The 26,827-nt window shown below is 40.7% G+C and overlaps 1 protein-coding gene and 1 long non-coding RNA gene across 11 annotated transcripts in view; one reads left to right on the plus strand and one right to left on the minus strand.

Annotated features, from left to right (window-relative positions):
* LOC138985553 (uncharacterized) overlaps positions 1–26,827 on the plus strand; it is an 87,950-nt gene that overhangs the window by 6,587 nt on the left and 54,536 nt on the right. The window lies entirely within an intron of this gene.
* MRTFB (myocardin related transcription factor B) overlaps positions 19,123–26,827 on the minus strand; it is a 291,761-nt gene continuing 284,056 nt past the window's right edge. For 8 of the 9 annotated variants that reach the window (XM_070362295.1, XM_070362299.1, XM_005906344.3 and 5 more), the window contains 2 exons: positions 25,462–25,522; positions 19,123–24,573 (listed from right to left, as the gene is read on the minus strand). In XM_070362295.1, coding sequence (XP_070218396.1) covers positions 24,038–24,573; positions 25,462–25,522 — 597 coding nt within the window. In that variant the 3' untranslated portion in view covers positions 19,123–24,037. The remainder of the gene's footprint in view (positions 24,574–25,461; positions 25,523–26,827) is intronic. The other variant, XR_011462594.1, reaches the window with a different exon arrangement.

The following is a 26,827-nucleotide window of genomic DNA, read 5'->3' on the forward strand; positions in this document are numbered from 1 at the left end:
TCCCTGAGCACACGTGTGGAAGCTTCTTGAGCAGAGATGTCAGGGTCATTGCTTTCCTAAGCGAACTTTCTGCTGTACTGTAGCAGCCTCAAGCAGACAGTTCTACGCATTTCTGCTTGCTGGTGAGTGAGCTGGCCATTGGTACTACTGGGCTATGCGCGTGCTATTTGCTCTTACATGAGGCTCTCATTTTCAACTTTGTGTAGTTTGGTTGGGAGGAGGCAGAAACAATCAGCCATACACTTCGTGTGATGTCCTGGCCGAGGTCCGCCCAGTGTGGTGGAGACGCGCTGCTGGTGTGCGTGTGATGATAACAAATCTAACAAGTTCCTGTGGCTTCCATCTAGTACTGTAAGCTTATAGGAAACATTGTGTGAATGTCCTCAGTGGATTCCTTCACGTATGTTGCCACTTTCTGTAAAGTAGTATCAGCATCTCACATGAATGGTACATGGTGTGTGTTTCTTAGTACTGCAAAGAGTCATTATTTTCCTTTAAGCTTGTTTTGTTTTATTCAGCAGTGCCAGGTCTTAATTGCAGCATGTAGTATCTAGTTCCCTGACTGGGGATTGAACCTGGGCCCCCTGCATTGGGAGGATAGAGTCTTAACCACCGGGCCACCAGGGAAAGTCCTCCTTTAGGTTTATTCATATTACAGGATATTTCAAAAACTCAAACGTTTACTTAATCAGGAAGTCATTTTGATAGATAGATGGTGCCCTTTTCCTAGGCCTTGTATTTTAAGATCATTGTTGCATAAGTGACACTTGATCTAACGGGTTTCAAAAACATATTTTTTTTAGCCATTGCTAAATTTTGGTGAATTTATGCTTGTTATTGGGGCATCTTCCACATTACCCGCACCCCACCCCCATTTTTAAAGCTAAGCATTGAAGCAGTCTATACATGGTTAAAGACGAAATGTAGCTTAAGAAATTAAAAGTGGCTATTTAAAAATGTCATCTTCCATCATCAGATACCAATTATCCTATCCCCAGCTTTTGGTGTGGGAGGGGATTATTCCCAGGGATGTTCTTGGCAACTTGAAAAGATAAATGGGTGGAAGGAAATGAGAGCAGATGTGCTGATGAACTTACAGAGCAGAACGTACCTTTTGCATTTTCCCCTCCTGGTTCTGCTGTGGTGCTGTAAAACCATCTGTGCAGGCGTAGAAAGCCGGGAGAAAAACGTTGAACACGAAAGACGACCTTTTCCCTCGTTCCATTATGGACACATTAGAATTGCTTTTATGGAAACAAGAGTAAGATTTTATCAGAAACGGTTGTTTCTCTCTCCTCTTCCACGGTTCTTAAAAAGCTCTCGCTGTGTTTTCTTGTGACGCTCTCTGTCTCTGCAGCTGTTCGTTGGGTGCCAAGTGTGAATGGTTTCTCTCGTGCTTAGCCCTGTGTGTTTTGCCAGTTGTTGCCGTATATTGGGGAATGCTGTTTAATCCTGTACTAGCTCTAAAGAAAACACAAAACGTTTAGGGAAAGTTTAAACACTATATCCAGACCTCAGCTTATCTCAGATAAAAGCCCTAGTTCCATTCAGGTAAAAACACCCATAGAAATCTAGGGTGGCTTTTTTCTTTTGAATTGGGGTTTTGGTTATTTCCTGTCATCCTTTTGTTAACCGTCTCCCCTACCGTCCAACAACAACATGCTTTCTGTCACTGTCTGTTGGTTTAAATATCCTAGAATTTTATATAAACGGACTCTAAACAGTATGGATTCTTTTCCTTTTTTTTTAAAAAAGAAATTGATTTACGATGTTGTATTAATTACTGTTGTATGTCAGAGTGATTCAGTTTTACATATATATATTCTTTTTGTAAATATTCTTTTCCATATGGTTTATCATAGGATATTAAATATAGTTCTCTGTGCTATTCAGCAGGACCTTGTTGTGTTATGTGTTCCTTTCCTGGATTCCTTCCTTCAGTTTAATTATTTCAAGACCCATCCATGTTGTGCATTATTGAGAGCCAAGAATTTGTTCCTTGTTACTGATGGGTGGTATGGACATTTGCGTTGTTTGCAGTTTGGGGCCATTACAAATAAGGCTGCTATGAACTTTTGTGTACAAACCTTTGAAAGGATGTTAAAAAGCTTTCATTTCTCTTGGGTGAACATATAAGAGTGGAATGTCTGGATCACATGTTTATATTTTTAGGAAACTGTTTTCCAGAGTGGTTGTGCCATTTTGCATCCCCATCGGCTGTGTTGGACGGTCCAGCTCCTCCACGTCCTCACCAACACCTGGTGTGGTCAGTTCTTTTTAATTTAGCTGTTCTGAAAGGTGTGCAGTGGTATCTCACTATTTTAATTTGCATTTCTCTCTAATGATGAATGAAACTGAACATTTTTTCATGTGTTTATTTACTGTTCCTCTGTCTTCTTTGGAGAATTGTCTGTTCATATGCCTTATGCATTTTTTCTTGGGTTGTCTTTTGGCTGTGCCACATGGCTTGTGGGATCTTAGTTCCCTGACCAGGGATTGAACTTGTGGCCCCTGCAGTGGAAGTGCAGAGTCTTAACCCTTTATTATTGAATTTTGAACATTCTTGATATATTCTGGGTACAAATCCTTTATCAGGTATGATTTCCAAATATTTTCTCCCAGTTTGTGGCTCTTTTCCTTCTCTTAACAGTGTTCTTTTAAGGGCAGGAGTTTTAAATTTTGATAAAATCCAATTTATTTGTCCTGTGGATCACTCTTTTCTTCTTGTATCTAGGAAACTTGGTCTAACTCAAACTAACAATTTTTTTGTGGTGGTTGTATGTTTTCCTATAGATGTTTTGTAATTTGAGATTTTACATTTAGTTCTATGACCAACTTAGAGTTAATTTGTATATGATGTGGGCTATGAATGGAAGTTCACTTTTTTGTATATAAATATCAAATTGTTCCAGTGTCTTCTGTTGAAAGAATCATTCTTTCCCCATTGAATTGGCATTGCGCCTTTGTTGAAAATAAGTTGTTCACATGTCTCTGTGCTCTATTTTGTTCCACTAATCTATTTTTACACCAGTTCCACACTATCTTAACATATTTTTATAATAAATCTTAAAATCAGGTAGTGTTAGTATTCCACCTCTACCCTTCCTTTTGGCTATTCTAGTTCCTTTACATTTCAATGTGAATTTTAGAATTTGGTAACAATTTATACAATAAGCCTCTTGGGATTGCATTAAACCTGTAGGTCAGTTTGGAGAGAATTTAGCATATTGACACTATTGAATCCTCCCATCCTTGGACATGATCTATTTTCTGATTTATTTAAGTCTTCTTTAATTTTCTCCTTGGAAAATTCTGCTCCTTGGAAGAAAAGCTATGACAAACCTAGACAGACAGCAGAGACATTACTTTGCTGACAAAGGTCCATCTAGTCAAAGCTATGGTTTTTCCAGTAGTCATGTATGGATGTGAGAGTTGGACCATAAAGAAAGCTGATTGTTGAAGAATTGATGCTTTTGAACTGTGGTGTTAGAGAAGACTCTTGAGAGTCCCTTGGACTGCAAAGAGATCAAACCAGTCAATCCTAAAGGAAATCAGTCCTGAATATTCTTTGGAAGGACTGATACTGAAGCTCCAGTACTTTGGCCACCTGATGCAAAGAACTGACTCATTGGGAAAGATCCTGATGCTGGGAAAGACTGAAGGCAGGAGCGGAAGGGGACAACAAGGATGAGATGGTTGGATGGCATCACTGACTCGATGGACATGAGTTTGAGCAAGCTCCAGGAGTTGGTGGTGGACAGGGAGGCCTGGTGTGCTGCAGTCCATGGGGTCGCAGAGTCAGACATGACTGAGTGACCAAACTCTTTAATTTTCTCAGCAGTGTTCTTGTTGTTCCCAGTGTACACATCTTTAACATCTTTTGTCAGATTTATTTTTCATATAATATTTTGGAGAGTTTTAGAAATGATACTATTTAAAAATTTCAATTTCTGATTATTTATTACTGGTAAATAGAAGTGTGCTTGAATTCTTTATACTGGCCTAGTATTCTGCCACCTTGTTAAACTCACTTATTTGTAGTCTTTTGGTAGATTCTTTCAGATTTCTATTGGCCATCATGTAGTCTGTGAATAGTAACAGTTTTACTTCTTCCTTTCCAATCTGAATGCCTTTATTTGTTTTTCTTTATTGGTTAGAACTTCTAGTATAATATTGAGTAGAAGTGGCGAGGACACTCTCAGAGGACATTCTTAGTTTATTTCTGATATTCAGGAGAAAGCAGTCTTTCAGTATTAGGCATGGTGTTCCCAGTGGGTTTGTCACAGATGCCCTTTATGAGGTTGAGGAAATTCCCTTCTACTCCTAATCAGTGAGGGATTTTTTTTTTTTTTAATCAGGAATGAAAGCCAGCTTTTTCAGTTGCTTTTTGTGTCTATTGATATGATCAATTTCATCTTAAAAATTTTTTTAGTTTTATTTGAGACCCCATATAGACACCACATGGACTGTAGACCTCCAGGCTCCTCTGTCCATGGAATTCTCCAAGCAAGAATTTTGGAGTGGGTAGCCATTCCCTTCTCCAGGGGATCTTCCCAGCCAGGGATTGAACTTGCGTCTCCCACATTGCAGGCAGATTCTTTACTGTCTGAGCCACCAGGGAAGCCCAGTATGGTAAATTACACTGATTTTTAAACATTCAACTGTCACTACATTCCGGACAGACTCTACTTGGTCAGGATATATTATCCTTTTTATACATCGTTGGGTCCAATTTTGTAAAATTTGTTTAGATATTTTGTATGTTCATGAAAGATATCGGTCAATTTTATTTATGTTTCTGGTAATGTCTTTGGTTTCAGCGTCAGGGTAATACTGGCATCATCATATAGAATAAGTTGAGGGGATAATAAGTTGCTGCCTTTTCAGTTTTCTAGTTTGCAGACAACTGGTAATATTTCTTCCTTAAATGATTGGTAGAATTCAATAGGAGAGCTATCTGGGCTTGGGTTTTCCCTTATGAAAAGTTTTTCACTGTTAGTTCAACTTCTTTAAATGATATGGAGCTAATCAGGTTATCTATTTCTTAAGTGAATGAAGTGTGACTCTTTCAAGGAATTGTTTGATCTAAGTTGTTGACTTTATTGATAACATTTTTCATAATATTTCCATATTATCCATTTCACATTTGTAGAATCTGTAGTGACATCACCTCTCTCATTCTTGATATTGGCAATTTGTGCCCTCTTGCTTAATTTTTCGGATTTGTCTGACTTATGGAAGGTTTGTCAAATTTGCTGATCTCCAGGGATCAGTTTCCAATTCTGAGTTTTTCTGTATTGCTGTATTTTCTGTTTATTTCATTGATTTCTGCTCTGGCCTTTATATTTCCTTTTTTTCCATTTTAGGTTTACTTTGCTTTTCTTTTTCTAGTTTTTTTTTTTTTTTTTTTTTTAGTGGATGCTGAGGCCACTGATTTGGGAACTTTTTTGTTTTTGTTTTTTCCCCTAATAAAGGCATTCAAAAGTTCCCTTAAAGCGCCACAAAAGTACCCTTTGTGTACTGCTTTAGCAGCATATCATACCTTTTGATATATTGTTTTTTAAATTTTCATTCAGTTCAAAATACTTTTCTCCCTTGGCTTACTGTTACACAGAAGTATGTTCATTTCTAAATATTTGGGGATTTTTAAAAGATCTTCCTTTTATTAATTCCTAGTTTAATTTCCCTGTGGTTGGGGATCATGTGCCTATGAAAAGAATGTGTATTCTGTTGCTGGGTGAAGCATTGTACAGTATAAACATCAATAATGTCACACTGACTAATAGTATTGTTTAAATCTTTTTTAAAATAAAATCCTATTGATTTCTTCTTGACTTGTTCTGTCAATTACTGAGAGAGGTTATTGACATCTTTTCCTGTAATTATGGATTTTTCTATCCCTCTGTGAAGTTCTGTAATTTTTTTGTTTCCTGTAGTTTGTTGTTAGGTGCATAAACATTTAGGATTCTTCCGACTTCTTCATGAATTTGTCATTATGAAATGACCTCCTTTTTTAAGTTTATTTTTTAATTGAAGGATAATTGCTTTACAGAATTTTGTTGTTTTCTGTCAAACATCAACATGAATCAGCCATAGGTGTACACATGTCCCCTCCCTCCTGAACGTCCCTCCTAGCTCCCTCCCCATCCCACCCTTCTTGGTTGATACCGAGCCCCTGTTTGAGTTCCCTGAGACACAGAGCAAATTCCCATTGGCTGTCTATTTACATATGGTAAGGTAATAATGTGTTATTCTCTGCATACATGTCACCCTCTCCCCCTCTTGCTGTGCCCATACATCTGTTCTTTATGTCTGTTTCTCCATTGCTGCCTTGCAAATAAATTCATCAGTACCATCTTTCTAGATTCCACATATATGCGTTAATGTACATTATATATCTTTCTCTTTCTGACTTATTTCACTCTGTATAATAGGCTCTAGTTCATCCACCTTACTAGAACTGACTCAAATGCGTTCCTTTTTAGGGGTGGGTAATATTCCATCGTGTGTATGTACTATAGGTTCTTTATCCATTCATCTGTTGATGGACATCTAGGTTGCTTCCATGTTCTAGCTATTGTAAATAGTGCTGCAGTGAACATTGGGGTACACGTATCTTTTTCAATTTTGGTTCTTCAGGGTATATGCCTAGGGGTGGGACTGCTGGATCATGTGGTAGTTTTATTCCTAGTTTTTTAAGGAATCTTCATACTGTCTTCTGTAGTGGCTGTGTCAATTTACATTCCCACCAACAGTGCAAGAGCCCTCTCCACACCTTCCCTTTTCTCCACGCTCAGCATTTATTGTTTGTGGACTTTTTGATGACGGCTGTTCTGACCGGTGTGCGGTGGTATCTCACTGTGGTTTTGATTTGCATTTCTCTAATACTGAGCTGTGTTGAGCATCTTTTCATGTGTTTGTTAGCCGTCTGTATGTCTTTGGAGAAATGTCTGTTGAGGTCTTTTCCCCACTTTTTGATTGGGTTGTTTGTTTTTCTGGTATTGAGTTGTATGAGCTGCTTGAATATTTTGGAAACTAATCATCCGTCAGTTGTTTCATTTGTTACTATTTTCTCCCCTTCTGAGGGTTGTCTTTTCACCTTATTTATAGTTTCCTTTGCTGTGCAAAAGCTTTTAACTAGGTCCCACTTTTCACTTTTGTGTTTGTTTCCATTATTCTAGGAGGTGGGTTGAAATGACCTTCTTTATCTCTGATAATATTCTTTGCTCTGAAATCTCTGAAATTTTGTCTTATATAAATATAGCCATTCTAATAATTGATTAGTATTAGCATGGGATACCTTTCCTATATGCTTCTTTTTAATCTTTATCTGTGTCTTTATATTTAAAGTGTTTCTTATAAGCCGCACAGAGTTTGGTTGTGCTTTTTTAGGCATTCTGAAAATCTGTCTTTTAACTGAATTATTTAGACCATTTAAATTTAATGAGACAATTTGATATGAGTAAGTTTAAATTTATCATTTTACTATTTGCTTTCTACTTGTCCCATCTGTTTTTTCCTTCCCTTTTCTGTCTTTTTATACATTTTTGATTCTGTTAGATTTTATAGTTGAATTAATCCCTTTGTTTGACTTATTAGAAATTATTTTTTTTTAAGTTTAGTTGTTTGCTATAGGGCTTCCCTGGCGTCTCAGATGGTAAGGAATCTGCCTGCAACTGAGACCTGGGTTCAATCCCTGGGTTGGAAAGAACCCCTGGAGAAGGGAGTGGCTACCCAGTTCAGCATTCTTGCCTGGAGAATTCCATGGACAGAGGAGCCTGGTGAGCTACAGTCCATGGGGTGACAAAGACATGACTGAGTGACTTTCATAGGATTCACAATATCCATCTTTAATTTATTAGTGTCCACCACTAAGTGGTACTGTACCACTTAACATATAACATATTTTACAGTAATATGCTCCCGTATCTCTTCCTGACCTTTGTGTTATTGTTTTCACGTGTTTCACTTTTACATATGTTGTAAAGCCCATTTTGTTGTTAATTTTGTTTAAATAGTTAAACTTTAGGAGATTTGAGGAGACACAGACACGGTGTATGTGACCAGTGGTTTGTTCAGTTCAGTTCAGTTCAGTGTCCAACTCCCTGTGACCCCATGGACTGCAGCACGCCAGGCCTCCCTGTCCATCATCAACTCCTGGAGCTTGCTTAAACTCATGTCCATTGAGTCGGTGATGCCATCCAACCATCTCATCCTTGTTGTCCCCTTCTCCTCCTGCCTTCAATCTTTCCCAGCATCAGGATCTTTTCCAGTGAGTCAGTTATTTGCATCAGGTGGCCAAAGTACTGGAGTTTCAGCTTCAGCATCAGTCCTTCCAATGAATATTCAGGACTGATTTCCTTTAGGATGGACTGATTTGATCTCCTTACAGTCCAAGGGACTTTCCAGTCTTCTGTAACACTGGAGTTCAAAAGCATCAGTTCTTCTGCACTCAGCTTTCTTTATGGTCCAACTCTTATATCCATACATGACTACTGGAAAAACCACAGCTTTGACTAGACAGACCTTTGTTGGCAAAGTAATGTCTCTGCTTTTTAATATGCTGTCTAGGTTGGTCATAACTTTTCTTCCAAGGAGCAAGCGTCTTTTAATTTCATGGCTGCAGTCACCATCTGCAGCGATTTTGGGGCCCCCCAAAATAAAGTCTCTCACTGGTTCCATTGTTTCCCCATCTATTTGCCACAAAGTGATGGGACCAGATGCCATGATTTTAGTTTTCTAATGTTGAGTTTCAAGCCAACTCTTTCACTCTCCTCTTTCACTTTCATCAGGAGGTTCCTTAGTTCTCAGCTATAAAAAAAGAATATATTGCCATTTGTAACAACATGGATGGATTAAGTTAAATAAGTGAAGCATCCTTTGAGAAGAATAGGTGTTAACTTTTCTCTAAATGTTTGGTAGAATTCACCTATGAAGCCATCTGGTCCTGGACTTTTATTGGGAGTTTTTAAATTACTGATTTATTTTCATTACTGGTAATTGATCTGTTCATATTTTCTATTTCTTCCTCATTCAGCTTTGAGAGAGAGTACATTTCTATGTTGTCCATTTTATTGGCCTATAATTGTTTATAGTAGTCTCTTATGACCTTTTGTAGCTCTATGATATTGGTCATAACTTCTGTTTCACTTCTGATTTTATTGATTTGGGCCTTCTGTTTTTCTTGATGAGCCTGGCTAGAGATTTATCAATTTTGTTTCTTTTCAAAGAACCAATTCTTAATGTCATTGAGCTTTTCTATTTTTTTTTTTTACTCTGTATCTCTGCTCATTATGATTTCTTTCCTTTTATTAACTTTGGGTTTTGTTTGCTCTTTTTTTTTTTCTAGTTGCTTTAGGTGTAAGGTTAGGATGTGTATTTGATATTTTTCTTGTTTCCTGAAGTAAGCTTGTATCATTATGAATTTCCCTCTTAGGAGTGCTTTTGCTGCATCCCGTAGAGTTTGGATTGCTATGTTTTCATTTCTGTTTGTCTCCAGGTATGTTTAAATGTGTTCTTAGATCTCTGCAGTGACCCATTGATTGTTTGGTTGTATATTGTTTAGCCTTCACATGTTAGTGTGTTTTTTTTTTTTCTTTCATTTTTTTCCCTTGTAGTTGATTTCTAGTTTCATAGTGCTGTGGTCAGAAAAGATGTTTAATATGATTTCAATTTTCTTAAAATTACCAAGGCTTGTTTTGTGTCCTAGTATGTGATCTATCCTGGAGAAAGTACCATGTGCTGGAATTATATTTGTCTTTTTTGACTGGCTTATTTCACTTAACATAAGATCCTCAATGTTCATCCATGTACAGTGCACTGGAATTTCCTTTTTAAAGGGCTGAATAATATTCCATGGTATGTGTATGGTTTTGTTTATCCATTCATTTATCAATGAACACTTGGGTTGCTGCCACCTATTGGCTATTGTGAATAATTCTGCTAAGCATAGGTGTGTATAAATATTTCTTTAGGATGTTGCTTTAAATTCTTTTGGGTATATACCCAGAGTGGAACTGTGGATCACATGTAATCTGTGTTTAATTTGTTTTGAAAGGACTGTCATATTGTTTTACATAGCAGCTGCACCGTTTTACATTCCCATGAATGACTGCACAAGGATCCCAATTTCTTTTCCAAATCTTCACCAGTACCTGTTATTCTGCTTTTCTGAAAGAGTTGGTTGGATGGCATCACTGACTCAATGGACATGAGTTTGAGTAAACGCCAGGAGTTGGTGATGGACAGGGAGGCCTGGCGTGCTGCAGTCCATGGGGTCGCAAAGAGTCAGACATGACTGAGCGACTGAACTGAACTGACTGAATGATTAATGATGTTGAGCATCTTTCCATGAGTTTATTGACCATTAATATACCTTCTTTGGAGAAATGCCCATTTCGGTTGTTTGTCCGTCTTTAAATTGGGCTGTTTTTTTGTCTTTTGTTATTGAATTGCAGACATTCTTGATATATCCTGTCAATGTCTGCTTTATATATTTAGAGTCTGTGATTTTTGCATGTTTGTAATCATTCTATTCTCGGTGAGTTGACCCTTTCATCCATAAAGTCCTTCTTTATCTGTTGCAGTAGTTTTTTTCTTTAAAAATTTAAAGTCTGTTGCATTTGATATTACATCACTACTCCTGTTCTCTTGTGGCTACTGTGTGCATGGAATGACGTTTTCCATCCTTTCACTTTAAACCTGTGCGTTTCCTTAGCTCTGAAGTGAGTCTCTCATAGGCAGCATCAAGTTGGATTCTCTTTTTAAATCCATTCTGCCAGTCTGTGTCTTTTAATTGGGGGAATTTAATCTACTTACATTTAATTATTGATAGGGAATTGCCATTTTATTTGTCCCTCCCTTCCATCTTGCCTTCCTCTGTGTTTACACAGGTTTTGTTTTCAGCAGTGACATGTTTTGATTCCCTTCTCATTTTCTTTTGTGTATATTCTTCGTGTATTTTCTTTGTGTTGTATAAAACACACTGTGATTACGTTTAACATTCTAAGGTTATAAAAATAGTGATTACATTTAACATCCTAAAAGGTTAGGATAATCCATTTAAACTGAGAACTATTAAACTTTTCTCACATACAAGATTCTACTTCTTTACAGCTCCTCTATACCCACCTTTGTTGCTAATGTCACAAATTACATCATTATTTGTTATGTACCCACTAATATAGGGAGAAGGCAATGGCACCCCACTCCAGTGCTCTTGCCTGGAAAATCCCATGTACGGAGGAGCCTGGTAGGCTGCAGTCCATGAGGTTGTGAGGTCGCTGAGTCAGACATGACTGAGCAACTTCACTTTCACTTTTCACTTTCATGCATTGGAGAAGGAAATGGCAACCCACTCCAGTGTTCTTGCCTGGAGAATCCCAGGGACGGGGGAGCCTGGTGGGCTGCCGTCTATGGGGTCGCACAGAGTCAGACACAACTGAAGCAACTTAGCAGCATGCAGCACTAATATAGACTTAGAGTTAATATGATGCTTTTTTCTTTTAAAGCTTATTATGAATGAATAAAAATTGGAGTTAAGATCTAAAATGACAATATTACATGTTTTTACTTGTCCATATACCAATATTTACCTTTACTAGAGAATCTTATTTTTCATAGGACTTTGAGTTACTGTCCATCATCCTTTCATTTCAACTTGAAGGAGTCCTTTAAACATTTCTTATAAGACTAGGCTAGTGGTGATAGCTCTTTTAGTTTTTGTTTATCTGGGAATGTCTTAATTTCTTCCTCATTTTTGATGGATACTTTGTTGTATTTAGAATTTTCAGTTGACATTTTTTTCTTTCAGCACTTTTTCATTTTCTCCCCAGCTTTACTGAGGTATAATCAACTGTATATATGTATGGTGTATTTGGTACATTTACACAGTTCGAAAGGATAATTCTAGTCAAGCTAATTAACACATTCATTATCTCACATACTGACCATTTTTTTGGAAATGTGATGGAAATATTTAAGATCTACTCTTTTAGCAAATTTCAATACAGTATAGTATTGTTAATGGTTTTCACCATGCTCTACATTAGATCCCCAAAACTTATTCATCTTATACTTGCAAGTTTGTTCTCTTTGATCAATATCTTGCCATTCCTCCCCCCACCCCTGTACCTGATAGTCATCACTACTCTCCGTTTCTGTGAGGTTGGCCTTAATATCATATATTAAGGGATATCATCATAGTATTTGTCATTTTCTGACTTATTTCACTTACTATAATGCTCTCAAGTTTTATCCATTTTGTTGGAAATGACGGGATTTCCGTCTTTTATAAGGGTGAATAATATTCCTGTGTGTGTGTATCACATTTTCTTTATCTGTTCATATGTCGATGGACAGGGAGGTTGTTTCTGTATCTTGGCTACTGTAAATAATACTTCAATGAACATGAAAGTGAAGCTATCTCTTTTGAAATACTGATTTCATTTCCTCTGGATATGCATCAAGAAGTGGGATGACCATATCATATGGTAGTTCTATTTTTAAGTTTTTGAGGAACCTCCTTACTGTTTTCCATAAAGACTGTACTAATTTACATTTTCACTAACAGCTATGGTTTTTCCTGTGGTCATGTATGGATGTGAGAGTTGGACTGTGAAGAAGGCTGAGCGCCAAAGAATTGATGCTTTTGAATGTGGTGTTGGAGAAGACTCTTGAGAGTCCCTTGGACTGCAAGGAGACCCAACCAGTCCATTCTGAAGGAGATCAGCCCTGGGATTTCTTTGGAAGGAATGATGCTAAAGCTGAAACTCCAGTACTTTGGCCATCTCATGCGAAGAGTTGACTCATTGGAAAAGACTGATGCTGGGAGGGATTGGGGGCAGGAGGAGAAGGGGACGACAGAGGATGAGATGGCTGGATGGCATCACTGACTCGATGGACGGGAGTCTCAGTGAACTCCAGGATTTGGTGATGAACAGGGAGGCCTGGTGTGCTGCGATTCATGGGGTCGCAAAGAGTCAGACACGACTGAGCGACTGATGTGATCTGAACAGTTCACAATAGTTGCGTTTTCTCCACATCCTCATCAAAACTTGTTATCTTTTGTCTTTTTATTTATTTATTTATTTATTTTTAATCTTTGGCTGCACTTAATGGCATGTTGGAGAAGGAAATGGCAACCACTCCAGTGTTATTGCCTGGAGAATCCCAGGGATAGGGAGCCTGGTGGGCTGCCGTCTGTGGGGTCGCACGACTGAAGCAACTTAGCAGCAGTGGCATGTTGGATCTTAGTTCCCCAACCAGGGATCCAACCTGCTTCCCCTGCATTGGAAGCACAGAGTCTTCACCACTAGACCACCAGGGAATTCTCTCTCTCATCTTTTTGATGACAGTTATCCTAATAGGTGTGAGTTAATAGCCTACTGTAGTTTTGATTTGCATTTCCCTGATGACTAGTGATGTTGAGCATGTTTTCATATACCTGTTGGCCATTTGTACAGGTATACCTCACAGATATTGCAGGTTCAGTTGCAGACCACTCCTAAGTAAATAGAGTGCATCACATGGATATTTTAATTTCCCAGTGCATATAAAAGTTATGTTTATGCTATACTGTAGTCTGTGTACAATAGCATTATATTTAAAAAATAATGTACATTAAACTTTAAAAATACTTATTGCCAAAAAACCCTAATCATTGAGCCTTCAGCAAGTCATAGTATAAATTCAAAGATCACAAATAATAATGAAAAAGTTTGTATCGAGAGTTCCCAAAATGTGACATACAGACTCAAAAATAGTAAATGCTATTGGGAAAATGGCACTCAATAGACTTGCTTGACAAAGGGTTGCCACAAATATTCATGTAAAAAAAAAATGCAGTATCTGTGAAGTGCAGTAAAGCGAAGCACAACAACACAAAGTCTGCTTATATGTCTTCTTTGGAAAAAATGTCTATTCATATCCTTTGCCTATTATTAGATGGGTTATTTGTTTTTGATTTTGCTGTTGAGTTGTATGATTTGTGTATTAACTTATCAGATACATAGTTTGTGAATATTTTCTGTTCTGTTGTGTTGCTTTGTCATGTTTTTTGTTTCCTTTGCTGTGCAGCAACTTTGTCGTTTGATAGAGTTCCACTTTCTCTTTTTTTGCTTTTGTTGCTGTGCTTTTGGTATATCTAAAGTCATTGCCAAGACCCATGGTAAAGAGATTTTCCTTTATGTGTTCTTCTTGGAGATTTATTGTTTCAAGACTTACATTTAAGGCTTTCATCCATTTTGAATTAATTTTTGTGTGTGGTGTCAGATGAGGTGAGGGTCCAGTTTCATTCTTTTGCATGTGGATGTTGAGTTTTCCCAGCACCACTTATTGAAGAGACTTTCTTTTCCCCATTGTATACTCTTGGCTCCTTTGTCATACATTAGTTGACCATATAGTTTTTTTTTTTTTTGTGTCATGCAGCTGTGGGATGTCAGTCCCTTGCCTGGGGATAGAACCCAGGCTGCAGCAGTGAAAGCCCGTTATCCTAACCACTAGGCCACCAGGGAACTCCCGTACGTGTCTGTTTTATGCCAGTACCTTACTGTTTGGATTACTATAGCTTTGGAGTATAGTTTGAAAATAGGAAATGCGATGACACTAGCTTTGTTCTTCTCTCTCAAAATTGTTTTTCGCTATTTGGGGGGTCTTATGTAGTTCCATACAAATTTGTGGATTGTTTTATTTCTGTGAAAAAATGTCATTGGAATTTTGATAGGAATTGTATCTGTAGATTGCTTTGGGTAGTATAGACATTTTACTAATATTAATTCTTCCAGTCCGTGAACATGGAATATATTTCCATTTATTGGTGTCTTCAGTTTCTTTCATCAGTGTCTTACAGCTTTCCGTAAACAAGTCTCTCACTTCCTTGGTTAAGTTTATACTGAAGTATTTTATTCTTTTTGATGCAATTCTAAACATTATTTCCTGAATTTCTCTTTCTCATAGTTCATTATTGGTGTACAAAAATGCAACTTATTTTTGTATATTAATTGTATATCCTGCAACTTTACTGAATTTAACAGTCTTTAGGGTTTTTCTATATAACATGTCATCTTCAAATACTGATTGCTGTACTTCTTCCTTTCTAATTTAGATGACTTTTATTTCTTCTTCTTGCCTAATTGCTCTGGTTAGGACTTCCAATGCTATGTTGAACAAGTGGTAAGAGTGGGCAACTTATTGCTCTTTTTTTTTTTTTTTTTTTGACATGTGCATACTGTTATATTTATGGCTGTCCTGGGTCTTTGTTGCTGCACACGGGTTTTCTCTAGCTGCATAGAACGGGGGCTACTCTCCAGTTGCGGTATAGGGCTTCTCATTGTGGTGGCTTGTCTTGTTGTGAAGCACAGATTCTGGGTACACATGCTTCAGTAGCTGCAGCACATGGGCTCAGTAGTTCTGGCTTGGGCTCTAGGGTGCACGGGCTTCAGTAGTTGAGGCATGTGGGCTCAGTAGTTCCGCCTTGGGCTCTGGGGTGCACGGGCTTCAGTAGTTGAGGCATGTGGGCTCAGTAGTTCCGGCTTGGGCTCTGGGGTGCACGGGCTTCAGTAGTTGAGGCACGTGGGCTCAGTAGTTCCGGCTTGGGCTCTGGGGTGCACGGGCTTCAGTAGTTGAGGCACGTGGGCTCAGTAGTTCCGGCTTGGGCTCTGGGGTGCGCGGGCTTCTGTAACTGTGGCTCAGTAGTTGTGGCGCGAGGGTCCTAGAGCGGGCAGACTTCAGTAGTTGCGGTGCATGGGCTCAGTTGCTCCGAGGCATGTGGGATCTTCCTGGATCAGGGATTGAATCTGTGTTCCTTGCATTGGCAGGCAGATTCTTACCCACTGAGCCACTAGGGAAGTCCTTGTTCCTCATTTTAAAGGAAAGGCTTTCAGTTTTTCTTTCTTGTTGAGTCAATTTTTGGTAGTTGGTATCTTTCAAGGAATTTGTCTATTTTATCTAAGTTAACTGGCATGCAGTTTTTCATGGGATTCCTGTGTAATTCTTTTTTTTTTAAAGCTTATCTTTTTCTAACGCATAGTAAAGAATAAGGGCAAATAAAGAAATCAAGTATCAGTAAATAAGTCTTAATATTTTGCTATATGGCTATAGAATTACTAAAGAAATAAAATATAGAAAAAATTAAAACATTCAGTATTAATTGAAGCCTACTTTATTTGCAATCTTAACTCCTCTCTTCCAGAAGTATCTTGAATCTTGGTATTGACATAAATCCATATTTTTATACTTTATATAAAAAAGTGAACAGCATTATTGATTTAAAATGTTACTTGAATAATGTAGGTTTCATTTGGCACTCATCCTCAGCACCCTGAGATTCTTTCACATTGATACATTAGATATAGTTCATTTATGTAAATTGCTATGTTTAAATATTTGCAAAATGAAAGACATACAAGTTGTTTTCGATGTTTGTAAACGATGCTTTTGTGTTTATTCTTGCATGTGATTGCCTGTGTGCATGTGTTTCTCAAGGATGAGTATCAAACAGTTGAGCTGCTGAGTCACAGGGTTTGTATCTTCAACTTTACTAGATATCATAAAATCATTCTATAGCTCCTAGGTTTTTGGATATGCTCAAGTGGCTCCACCCAAGTGGCACAGTGGTAAAAAAAAATCCTGCCTGCCAATGGAGGAGACACACCTTTGATCCCTGGGTTGGGAAGATCCCCTGGAGGAGCAAAGGGCAACCCACTCCAGTATTCTTGCCTAGAAAATCCACGGACAGAGGAGCCTTGCAGGCTACAGTCCATGGGGTCACAAAGAGTCTTGACACGGCTGAGCGACTTGAGCACATACACATGTGTGCAGGTGGCTCCAGAAGTCCCTGTCCAGGTGGGCAGTTTCGTGAGTCATTGGGCGTGGCCCCGCCATGGGCTTCACTTAAGATACTGGTCCTGTAACCCACGTTCTGATTGGAGCTTACCTAGTACACGCTGTTAACCATCCATGTGAGTAGCTAGCTGCTTTGTCAAATGTGTGAGATTGAGGAGACTTGAGACCCCCAGTTGGGGTGAGACTGACATTAGCCAAATCTGCTGTCATCAATTGACTTCGTCATGTATCTGAACAGAAGATGTTGGACTGTGTGTGCCGAATGTACAGAAATGGTCTGGGTTCTGGGATGTTAGAAGCTTGGTCTCAAATCCACATTCTACTTTCTAATTCCAGGCAAGATGTTTCCCTTCTCTGTCTTGAACTGCCACGTCTGTTAAATGGGGACAGTAAGAGTTCCTCGCTCTTAGGCTTATGGTTAAATGAGGTTATATACAAAGTGTTTGGCACAGGGCCTGGCATCTAGCTGCATTTAATACATTTGCTGCTATTCCTATTAACCTGTGTCTCAACTGCATTCCTGTGCCCTGGTGCTGTGTACCAGGGCGTGGGGAGAAGGGTGGGTACATTTACTGGGGTTAGAGCATACAGGGCCATTGTCAGTAGCATCCTCCTCGAATGATCTGTCGCATGGCCGTATCCACAAGGGCAGTCAGATAGCTGATGAGTGGCCTTGCTTTTTGTCTAAGTATACACTGTATGTTTAATTTTAATAACCTGTCATAAAAATTAGCAGAAAAGACAGCCAGGATGTCCAGATGAGTTTCTTTCTGAATCCATCAGAAAGGGAAGCTATTTGTGGAAGGAGGAATGAAGGAACGGTCATTAGGTGACTTGGGATTATGTGACACAGAAAGTTGTTGGTGACACACATGTAGTTTGCATTTTCCTGAAACCAGTCTTCCCTGGACTCAGTGGAGGAGCTGCCATTCACCTCCAGCATCACGTGTGTGGGTGTGTCTGTTTACAAAGGCTTGGGTAGTCGCTTTGATTCGAGAGCAAGTGTGCTGCAGAGGATTGTAGAGATGCTAAATGGTGACTCTGTCCACACTTTGCAAGGCTTCTGGAGGCCTGTACTTCCCAAAGAAAACAGCATTATCTCCAGAAGTCTTCAGCCCTTTGGGGTCTGGGAGCCTTAGATGCCCCGCTGTCGACCCTTCCAGACTTTCTCAGCACTAGGTTTGTCCCCGCGCCCTTGGTGACCCCCTCTCAGCATTTCTTGACCAGACTTTGTCCTGCAGCCACACTTTGGTGCCAGCCCTCCACCTGGCACAGAGCAGGGCCTCAGCCAAAATCCCATAACTCTGACCTCGCCCGAGGAGTCTCCTCTGCTGTACTGTCCTTTACATGTCCTAACATCTCTCTCCCCTAAAGCTCCCGGCTCTGTCCCTTGCTCACTCCTGGGAATGCCTGGGGCGCCTTCTGTCCCCTCAGACGTGGTTTTCTCTCCCTGAGGGCAGGATCCTGGCTGGCAACATGGGATGTTACAAGCGTCTTAGTCCCTTGGAAGCATCATCTATTTACTGGGCCACTGAGGCGGATCTCTTGGTCCCTAAAAGGCCACAGACAATGAAATTTCATTGTATGCTGGTGACTAGTGATCTTTCTTTCTCCCTCTCTGAGGGTGGTAAAACACCCGCTTCATAATAAGATACTGATATGAAAGTGATGGCTGCCAATGAAGTTGTACCCATTACTGTTTTATTTCATCAAAACAAAGAGGAAAATATAATACTGTTCTCAAAACTATATTTTAACCATAGGCTTCTGGGTTGAAAATCAAATTACATCTTTCTCAAAGAAACTGAATTCTAAAGACCATTTCTTTTGGTCTATAAAAATGCCTAATATATATGCTTTTGAAACGAGGCTGAACTGAAGGATGACCCGGGTCTTTGAGGAATCCTGTCGGTGGCTCATTTATTAGTGTCAAAGCGAGAGCCGGTTTTCTGCAGGCACGCGTGTGTGCATTCATCCCTGCGCACCAAGGCTTTTGCCAGAGCCCTCACTTGGGATTTCCTCATGCCTGTGGGAGAATGGACATGTCTTTGGTGTAAGTCTTGTTATGGTCGAGTTCAGCCGCTCCCTGCTTGTTTGGACCTGGGGCAAGGGTGCACCACATGTGTGATTCACGGAGGCTGCCTCCGCAAGCCCGCTGGTCGTGTCTGGTGACTTGGCTGTAAAGCTTGTTCTGGACAAGGGGTCTCCTCCTGGCCCCCTGCCCCCACCCTGCAGCTCCCGTGACCCACAGCACGTGGTCTTTCCTCTGCACAGCGAGAGTCATAGTAAATCAAAATGTTGTTTTTTTTTATTTGAGACACAAAAATGCAAAATTGCTGAGATATCAAACATTTCCCGATCAGCTCCAATACGGCCACTATGTACAGAAGATCAGATGATAAATGTGCACACATATAAAAATACAGTACGCATTACCTATGTACAGCACATGTGCAAAATGTATGGCATTCAAACATGATACGGAATTGATTTCAGGGGTGCAAACAGCAAATACAAAGGCATCATGGTTTTTCTTTTAAAAAAACAACATAAAGGCAATACATGAATGGACCCCCGATTGCCATCATTTTTTGTTTATTAAACTAGTGCTTTGATAAGCAGGGCTCTGTAGATTGGTATCTTTCTCCTTGTTTTTCATAGAGTGAGATGCTAAGACATAACGTGACAATGAAAATAAGAAGAGAAACACCTATCTCATTGCATTTCTATTGCAAGCAAGAAAACAAGAAAATGAATTTGTATGTAGAAAGGAAAAAACTCTGTATTACTGCTAAATATGTATTATTCTTAACCCAACAAAACAAATCTATACTATTTTACATGAAAACAATAGAGGAATATCTACATCTTTGTGAAAATTATAACCTTAAATGGATAATACCTTTTTGGGACTGATTTTTGAGAGCTCATTAGTCTCAAATTTTAAATAAAAAGTGCCTTCTTTTGGCAAATACTTGGCAATGCCTTTGGTTCCTTTAAAGCAAGTTTGCATTACTAGTAGTTACTCGAGGTTAAGTACTTTTGGTAGCAACTAAACCCTTTCCTAAATGCTTCCTCCTCCTAAGCCAGCAAGTTTCCTTACAGCATGATGTGGAGAGGTAATCGTTACGAGTCTCGGTGATTCTAGAACTTGGTTAAAGCTTTGTCTTAGTGGTTGGCACAGAGCTCTGTTAAAACATGACAGCTGCGTCGAGATCGCCAATGACATGATGTGTTTGATTCCAGACAGCACCTTGCAGGTCTGAGATTGCCACCCTGTTATCACAGGGCCGTGACATTTTCTGATGTGATTCACGGAGCAACATGTTTGCGTGGAGGGGAAGAGCTCGTTTGTAAACATGTGCAGCTTTTGGAATTACAGGCCTCGAATCTGAGAGTTCAGGTAGAGACCCTTTGTAATGATGCATTTCCTCAAATACTGCGAGAAAGGGCGAACGGGGACAGCCGGAGGCCGGCTTATTGCCATGCGGCCACTTCACGGATAAAAACGCAGCCCGGAAAGGTCACTGAAGGAGCAAGTTATCAAAGGTTTGAACCGAGAAGAAGAATGACTACATCTGAGCTGTCATTTTCCAGTTTTGACCGAAACCACGTGCAAGATGAGAGGAAACGCAGTGAGGCTGCTCTCCAGATACACACGTCCGCACGTGTGAGCTGCTTCCTGGTGACCCTGACCTTCCAGTTAGTGTTCTCTGAGAGTGTGGGCTGACTGTGTGGCCTCCAGGTGGGGGTCACTTTGCCTGGTGGCAGCGGTCAGGACTGACGTTTGCGGTGACGGGTGGTGGCCTGTGGGACGCTTCTTGTGGGCCTAGCTGTGTGGCCCGGTGGCTTTCTGCTGATGGATGCTGACAGTCGGTCTCTGGGAAGTTCTCGAGACAGCCCCTGGTGCTGCTGCACACCCTCCAGCTGACTCATGGCGGGAGCCACCAGACGCGCCCGGACATGCGTGTGAGTGAGGGGTGTGAACCCAGCCGCAGGCTGGCTGTGGACAGTAACGAGACGGTCCGGCCCTGGCGCGGACAGCTCTTTTGCCAGCTGTGGTGGCCAGTTTCAGCCTGGGATCCTGAAAGGGACTCTGGAGAAAGCTTGTATGGCTAGAATGATCTGGGGTGGAGGAAGCCCGAGTCAGCTTTGGTGACCAAATAGGTGACACACTCCTCATCAGCTGTCACTTGGCGTCCACTGACCTCACAGCTCGTGACGGCGCCTCTACGGGCGGCAGCTGGGGGACCACACCATGTTGCCTTCACCACAATTCTGAGAATGCACATCCATGGATCACAGAACCGTGAAGTTTTTGCAAAAAGGAAATTTAAATAAGATCTCTTTAGTGCCATAAAAATATTCATATAAAACAAACACAAACAGTATCTGAGCACGAAGTTGCATGAACTCAGACTGCATCTATGTACAAATACGTGGCAGATACTATACAGTAGATTGCACATTTCAGGAAAAACACTAGGACGTGAAGCACGCAGTGTCCTATGAGATTTTCTAGTACATGCTTTGCTGAAATGTACAAGATGACCACATATGCCTGGACTTGCCAAGGCTCTGCAGCATCTTCGATGTAACTTTCTGTTCCTCCCATCCTTAATGACGTGACCTGGCACCTATATACACTAGTAGGGTAAGCTCGATACTACTGTGTTTCAGGAGTATTTAGGAACTAAGACTGGACGTGAGATAATGTTTCTAGAAGGTGGCTGTCTGCTGGGCAGTATGGTACTTTGCAGGGTGGTACACAACAGTACCACCCCCTCCCCCCAACTACACACGCGCCAGGACGGGAGGGCAGGCGGCAGCCGCGAGCGTCAGTAACTGGACACTCCTTGCTGCCTTCAGGGGAGATGCTGCTGCGTGAAGGTGAAGTGGGCGCTTCAGCGAGTCATCGTCAGGAGAGAGCAGGCTATATATAAGATGGCATTCTGTGCACTGCAGTGTGTGTTTTTGGAGAGCAACCTTCCTGTGGCATGTTTCAAACCTATCTCAGCAAAGCAATAAGGGGAGCTGAGGGCTAAAGAACAATCTATATACACAGTGCAGGATGACAGAGATAGAAAGTTAAGTCAACAAGAGCCAATACCACTAGCTGTTCAGTTGCTTCCTACAGTCCCACTGATATCTGCTGCTAATTTAATAACATATTTCAATCTAAATGAATACGATGCTCAGAGTCTAAGTGTGGGCCAGACAAGCCCTGGACAAAAACTCAGGGCCCAGACCCCCCCTAAGAAAAGCACATTCCCGAGTCAGTAGCCCAGCCTTGGAGACGGGCCTTCTGAGAGGAACCTACTCATGCCCAGGATGCTGACCATCTCGCTGGGCTTGGTCAGAAGGTGGTGCTCTGCTCAATGGTTACGATTTCCCACCTGTTGGATGACCAATCTCTCAGCACCCAAAATACCTACTACAGACCACGCTGCGCCTGACCACCTCTGCCCGAACCATCCAGAAGCACTTTCCAGTTGGGAGGGCTTTCCACTGAGGGCTCCAGGGTGCCGGGCAACTGAACACTGGGAAAATGGACTTTTCTTACAGAGTAAAATTCACAAACTGAGATAAAAATATAAAGTCAGATCAGTTCTTGGGCAAAACACAAAACCTAGAAATGACTCACAGACTCTTTCCAGGTAATGGGTCAGGCTGCCCGTCACTGTGGGAACATTCAACGTTTACCGACCCACAGAAAACCTGACTACGGTTTACCCAAGGTGAGGTGAGAGCACAACGCTCTTATTTAGTAAAAGTCTCAACACTTATAAGTAGATTTCGGGTGGGGTTTTTTTTTTTTTTCAGTTATTTTATATTTTGTCATATACTTAAATGACTAGCAATTGACTGAAATAATTTTGGAAATCCTGTGACAGTTGGCATTTTAGAAAACTCTGAAACTATCCTACTCAACAAATATGACTTTTTCAATATAAAAAACTACTAATAAAACCTCCAGTTTCTCAACCTTCAGCCTGATGATACAGTGAGAGCTCAGGTATGACATCCAGTTACAAGCCTGGAAAACGGTAACCAGGGATTGGTGACCGAGAAGAAGAAGGCCAGGGCTGGGTCTGCTGGCCGACCTGGTGCCACTGTGCCGCCTGAACCGTGCTGGGAATGCCCTTGGGGGATGACAGACTGCTGCCTTGCCTTCTCTTGGCAGCTTACCAGCGCAGAAAGATATTTCATGCCAAAGCCTTTTCTTGGTTCTTTGAGATGGACCTGGTTACCTGAAAGTTAGTCAGCAATTCCTTAAATATGGAAATAGACGTGGCTCAGGTACTCTAGAAATATTCGAGTTATTAAAACAAGTAGGACCACTGGGTATCCAATTCCTTACTCCAATGTAGGCTGTACAAATCACAATGTCAGAGCATACATACAAGTGTCTAATATACACATTAAAATCAATGTAATCAACCCGGAGGGCTGCTAATAGACTTTTCAGTGTTATCAATACACCTGGACTTCTTAGAGTGGATTGTTTATGACAGTATTTTGTAGACATTGTCTGGTAATGGTGAAAGATCTCCCATTTCAATTTAAATCTGGAGATCCGAAGTAAGATTCCCCCAAATCACAAAATAAACTAGAACACACACAAAAATTACATTGGTTTCTGAATGGAACCAAAAGTCTTCAGCGGGAAGCTGTCACTGAACTGGCTGGTGCTGGCCACTGCCCTTGACCCTGGCTGCATCTTGGGCCGGGCTCAGGCCATTTCTAGGAGATACCCTGTGCAGTGATCGCTCACCTTTCTTTTTGAGTGGAGCTGTCTGCCTTTTATTTAAGGTCTTAAAATGACCACAGAGGTTTAACTGTAGCTGATGACCAGAGGCCCTCATGTTGTCACCCTGCATACCTTATTCTTCGCTTTTTTAATCTAAAGGTACCTTTTGTTCTTTACTGAAATCTGGAGAAACAGATGAGTCTTCTTGGAGTAGTGTTTTTTTCAGAAGGCTCTGTGCTATATTAAATCACAGGCATTCACTGCTGGATGCAATGAAATGTTTTCAACTTGGTTTCCAGCCTCTGACCATCCATCCCATTCCTCTGTGACAACACATTATAATTGCAATGATGCAACTCTGGATCTGTCTCTAAAATCTGACCTTTTTGAAACATCGTCGTTGTCTTCAAACCTCATAAAGTCTGAGACGAGAAATCTGTGCTGTTAGTCCCATGGCAGCGGCAGGTCCTGTGGGTCTAGGAAGTCGGCAGAGAACATGCTGGGAGTGGTGGCGCTGAGCGGTGTGAGTCCCGATGACGTGCCGGGCATGGTAATGTCTAACCACTCCATGTTGTCCAAGTTCGAGTCAGAGAGGTCAAGGGACAGGCAGGGCGTACTTGCAGCAAACTGGGCCTCGGCCGTTTCCATGGGCGAGTGTGAGGGGTCCAGCACGCCTGAGTGGCTCAGCAGGTCGTTCTGGAGGTCCTCAATCAGGGAGAAGGGCTCTCTGTCCTCGCTGCCGCTTTGCAGGGGAGCGATTTCATTAGCTGAAGGCAGGGTTCCATCCAGGAAGGCTTCGAGTTGGTTCTCTAAGCTGGCAGATAGACTGCTCATAGGTTCTAAGGATATGGGTGGTGCCATTTGGACCTGGGGTGGTGGCCGGGACACCACGGTGCTGACCGGCATTGTGGTGATGCTGGCTGTCACTGGTCTCATTTTGGAGATAGGAGAAGGTTCTTCTTTTATAGGGAGGGAAATCTCTGTGTAAAATAATTCATAATTAGCAGTGATTTTGTACTATTTAAACATTTCTATTCATTAGGGCACTTATCTTCTCTTTGTGCAATGACTTATACTTATTTTTAGATATATGTAAGTTTAGGCAGAGAGATCCTTGAATTTTTTTTCTTTTTTTTTTGTGGCTAACATTCCCTTATTCCTATTTAAGATGACAAGACTATAAAAAATCTAAGATGTTCAATCATGTGTAGAAAGTGCTTTGCCTTTGAATTTTAATAAAGCTACTTGGGCCCAAGCTAGGTAACTTGGTTTTTAAAAAAATTTTATTAATTTTAATTGGAGGCTAATTACTTTACAATATTATGGTGGTTTTTGCCATACACTGACATGAATCAGCCATGGGCATACATGTGTCCCCCCATCCTGAACCCCCCTCCCACCTCCCTCCTCACCCCATCCCTCTGGGTTGTCCCAGAGCACCAGCTTTGAGTGCCCTGCTTCATGCATTGAACTGGGACTGGTCTTCTACTTTACATGTTTCAAGGTAACTTGGTTTTTGCAAAATAACAAACTGGAATGTTTTTATCCCATCACAACAATACACACTTGGAGCAAGTTTTGAAGTTTTTCAATGTGGTTTTTAAATATGGTTCTACTGTCTTTTGAGATGGCCTATCTTTTTCAACAGGCATACATGTATTGTCAAATCTATTACATTACTGTGTTATACTGAAACAATGGCTGCTCTGTCTTAATAGCCTAAATTGAATGGATTTAAAAGAATAAAGTGAGGTAGAAGCAGAATAACATGTTTCTCAGTACTTAGCAGATGTGTGGTGGGCTCTAGAGGAAAACTGCCATAGACTCATGATATGACTCTCTAGGGATCTCACGTGACCTTGACCTACCTCCGCTTTTAATGAGGATGTCAAAGAGGTCGTCCATCTGCTGACTGTGTGCATTGGAAATCTACAACAAAGGAGATATATGTTAGCTTTCTTTTGTACAAACCTGGGAGCATTAGACAACTGGGAGCACTAGCAACCTTACAGAACATCCCGTCTAACCCATCCTTCGATAATTTTGAAATTCTGAGGTCTCCTGAGACATGAAGCCCCACCCTGCGTGGCAGAGCTGGTTGGTTAATAGAACGAGAATGGGGTGAATACACTTACATTCTATCACTGTTTGCATTTTGAGAGGCTTCTAACACTTTCTTCTAAAAATGTCTTCATTCATTTGCATTTATGTAAAAATATGTTTAAAGGTTTCCAGCCTTATTGAGAGTTACCTGACACACAATAAACTACACTTACATAAGGCAGACAATTAGATAGGCTTTGACATATGTATACATCCACAAAACTATCGACTCAATCAAGGTAGTGAACATACCCATTTCCCCCGAAGTTTCCTCATGCCCTTTTGCAATACTCCTTTCAGCCCCAAGCAACCCAATGACCTGCTCTCCTTGAACACAGAAGAGTTTAATCTCCTAGAGTTTCGTATCAATGGAGTCATACAGTTTGTGCTTTTTGGCAGAGGGGTAGCGGCGGCTTCTTTCACTTGACATAATGAATTTGAGATTTATCCATGTTGTAGAGTACAGCAGGAAAAGTTCGTTCCTTTTTATTGCTGAGAGTATCCCACTGTATGGAAATGTCAGTTTGTTTGGATTGTCAGCACTCTTTGGCTATTACAAATAAAGCTGCTGTGAACATTTGTGTACAAATCTTTGTATAGGCACGTTTTCTTTTTTCTCTTGGGTAAATACTGAGGAGTCGAATGCCAGAAACATAGAATAGGTGTATGTTCAACTTTCTAAGAGATGGCCGTTTTCCAAAATGATGATGTTTTACATTTCCACAGCAATGGATGTTTCTAGTTGTTCTCCGTTCTCGGCAACACTTGGTGTGGGCAGTCATGGTGGACGCCTGACAGTGAGTAGTGGCGCTGCCTTGTTTCAACGTGCACTTCCCTGATGACCAAGGATGCTGAGCGTCTTTTCATGTGCTTATCTGCCATCTGTGTATCTTCTATGGTGAAATGTCTGTCCCAGTCTCTGGCCAGGACTTCTTATGCATACTGTTTGCATGGTATCTTTTTCCAATTATTTCTTTCAACCTTTGTCTTTGTATTTAAAGTATGCCCCTTATATGTGCATATAGTATTATCTACTGCAGTATTACATTGGTGCAAAAAACTTAGTGGCTTAAAACACTAAGTTTCTAAGGGTCAGGAATTTAGGAGTGGTTTAGGTGGGTAGTTCTACTG

Source organism: Bos mutus, chromosome 25 (assembly GCF_027580195.1).
Source record: "Bos mutus isolate GX-2022 chromosome 25, NWIPB_WYAK_1.1, whole genome shotgun sequence".
In the NCBI taxonomy this organism is placed as follows: domain Eukaryota; kingdom Metazoa; phylum Chordata; class Mammalia; order Artiodactyla; family Bovidae; genus Bos; species Bos mutus.